The sequence below is a fragment of the Pollachius pollachius genome, assembly GCF_949987615.1.
Source record: "Pollachius pollachius genome assembly, chromosome: 1".
Classification (NCBI taxonomy): Eukaryota; Metazoa; Chordata; class Actinopteri; order Gadiformes; family Gadidae; genus Pollachius; species Pollachius pollachius.
Window position 1 is genome coordinate 322,501 of NC_136934.1, and position 2,500 is coordinate 325,000.

The 2,500-nt window shown below is 52.4% G+C and overlaps 1 protein-coding gene across 1 annotated transcript in view; it reads right to left on the reverse strand.

Moving 5' to 3' along the window:
- The window catches only part of prdm6 (PR domain containing 6), a gene marked incomplete at its 5' end in the record, with an annotated part of 29,375 nt that overhangs the window by 5,359 nt on the left and 21,516 nt on the right, over positions 1-2,500 (reverse strand). The window contains one exon of the mRNA XM_079749674.1: positions 633-984. Coding sequence (XP_079605800.1) covers positions 633-984 — 352 coding nt within the window. The remainder of the gene's footprint in view (positions 1-632; positions 985-2,500) is intronic.

Here is a 2,500-nt window from a genome sequence, read left to right on the forward strand (position 1 = left end):
GGTTCTAACGGTCTGGTTCTAGAGTTCATTAAGGTCTGGTTCTAGAGTTCATTAAGGTCAGGTTCTAGAAGTCTTTTAAGGTCTGGTTCTGAAGGTTCTTAGTTTGGTTCTGAAGGTTCTTACAGTCTGGTTCTGAAGGTTCTAACGGTCTGGTTCGGGAGGTTCTAAAGGTCTGGTTCTGGAGGTCTTTTAAGGTCTGGTTTGGGAGGTTCCAACAGTCTGGTTCTGGAGGTTCTAAAGGTCTGGTTCTAAAGGTCTGGTTCTATAAGTATTTTAAGGTCTCGTTCCGGAGGTTCTAAAGGTCTGGTTCTAGAGTTCATTAAGGTCTTATTCTAGAGTTCATTAAGATCTGGTTCTAAAGGTTCTGAAGGTTCTAACAGTTCGGTTCTAGAGTTCCTTAAGGTCTGGTTCTAAAGGTTCTGAATGTTCTAAAGGTCTGGTTCTAGAGTTCCTTAAGGTCTGGTTCTGGAGGTTCTAAAGTTCTGGTTCTAGAGTTCATTAAGGTCTGGTTCTAAAGGTTCTGAAGGTTCTAAAGGTCAGATTCTAGAGTTCATTAAGGTCTGCTTCTGAAGGTTCTAAAGGTCTGGTTCCAGAGGCTCTATCGGTCTGGCTCTGGAGGTTCTGGGTCTTACCGGTCTGGGTTCTGAGTGCAGACGTGCATCTGCAGCAGAATCCTCTGGGTGAAGGTCTTGAAGCACTGGCCGCACTTCCAGAGGTGCCAGTCGCTGAACTCGCTGCTGAGCTGGCTGGTGGAGGTGGGGCTGGCCAGGATCCTCTGGTTCTTGGAGCCCAGCGGGCCGAAGGCCGAGTCGGCCTGCGGCCCGCCCGCCTTGTCCATCAGGGAGAAGGGGCGGGAGCACGGGCTGTGGGCGAAGACCGTGGAGCGCAGGAGGGCCGCCGGCGAGGAGGCTTTGCCGTTCTTGTTGAAAGTCTGGAGGGAGTCCTGACGACTCATAGCCTCCATCACAGAAGCGGGAACATTCACTGCAGACCGACAGGTGGACAGACAGGCGGAGAGAGACAGGTGGAGAGACAGACAGGGAGAGAGACAGACAGGAGAGACAGGTGGAGAGACAGAGAGGTTGAGTGACAGGTGGAGACACAGACGGGGGGGAGACAGACAGGTGGAGAGAGACAGGTGAAGAGAGACAGGTGGAGAGACAGAGACAGGGAGAGACAGGTGGACAGTTAGAGAGACAGGTTAAGGGACAATATGGGCGCCATTAGCTCAGGAGGCAGAGCGGGTTGACTGGTAACCAGAAGGTTGCTAGCTTGATCCCCGGCTCCTCCTAGCTGAGTGCCAAGGTGTCCCTGAGCGAGACGCCTCACCCCCATGCAGGGTTAGGGTTAGGGTTAGAGTTAGGGTCAGCAACAGCCATGCATGGTCGACTCCGCCATCGGTGTGTGAATGTGTGAACCATTGGAGGGGTTAGTGGGGTTAGGGTTATTGGTTTAGGGTTTGTTCGTTTCTAGTGGTAGTGGGTTAGGCTTAGTGGGTTAGGGTTAGTGGGTTAGGGTTAGTGGGTTAGGCTTAGTGGGTTAGGGTTAGTGGGTTAGGGTTAGTGGGTGTCGGTTAGGGTTAGGGTTAGTGACTGGCGCGTGCCGTCTGTATGGGCTGGTGGGGCAGCGAAAACTTGAAAAAGCATGCTCCCAAATAAATAGTTCCTCAGTAAATCATTGCTCCAAATCTATTTTTAATAATGTGATTGTCTCATGAACTATCTATAGTTTCTGTAGGCTTTCCGACTATTTTTGGTCGGTCGAAAGATAATTTTGGATGATGGGGGTGATTCTAGTTGAGTTTAACGTGTCGTGCAATGTTGGGGCAGGGCAGCTCAGCGACCGCGTTCCTCCGTATGTTTATCGCATAACCCAATAAGAAATTCAATCCGCGCTAAAAGACATTTAGCACGGCAACTGTTTTATTCTACAATATGAGAATAATAAAAATTATTCCGTCAGTGTCCTCGTCGTTTCAATAACAGATGCCTGTCTGTCTGTCTGTCTGTCTGTCTGTCTGTCTGTCTGTCTGTCTGTCTGTCTGTCTGTCTGTCTGTCTGTCTGTCTGTCTGTCCCGTTCTCAACTCGTAACACACCCCCCTTCTGTTTCTTTGTTTTTGAATTGTTTTCCAAAACCTCTCCTCCTCTCTCCTCCCCTCCTCTCCCCTCCCCTCTCCTCTCCCCTCCTCTCCTCTCCTCCCCACTCCTCCTCTCTCCTCTCCCCTCCCCTCTCCACTCCTCCCCTCTCCTCCCCTCCCTCCTCCACTCTCCTCTCCTCTCCTCTCCCCTCCTCTCCTCCCCTCTCCTCCTCTCCCCTCTCCTCCCCTCTCCTCCCCTCCTCCTCTCTCCTCCCCTCCCCTCCTCTCCTCTCCTCTCCCCTCCTCTCCTCTCCTCTCCCCTCCTCTCCTCTCCTCCCCTCCTCTCCCTTCTCCTCCCCTCTCCACTCCTCCCCTCTCCTCTCCTCCCCTCCCTCCTCCCCTCTCCCCTCCTCTCCCCCCTC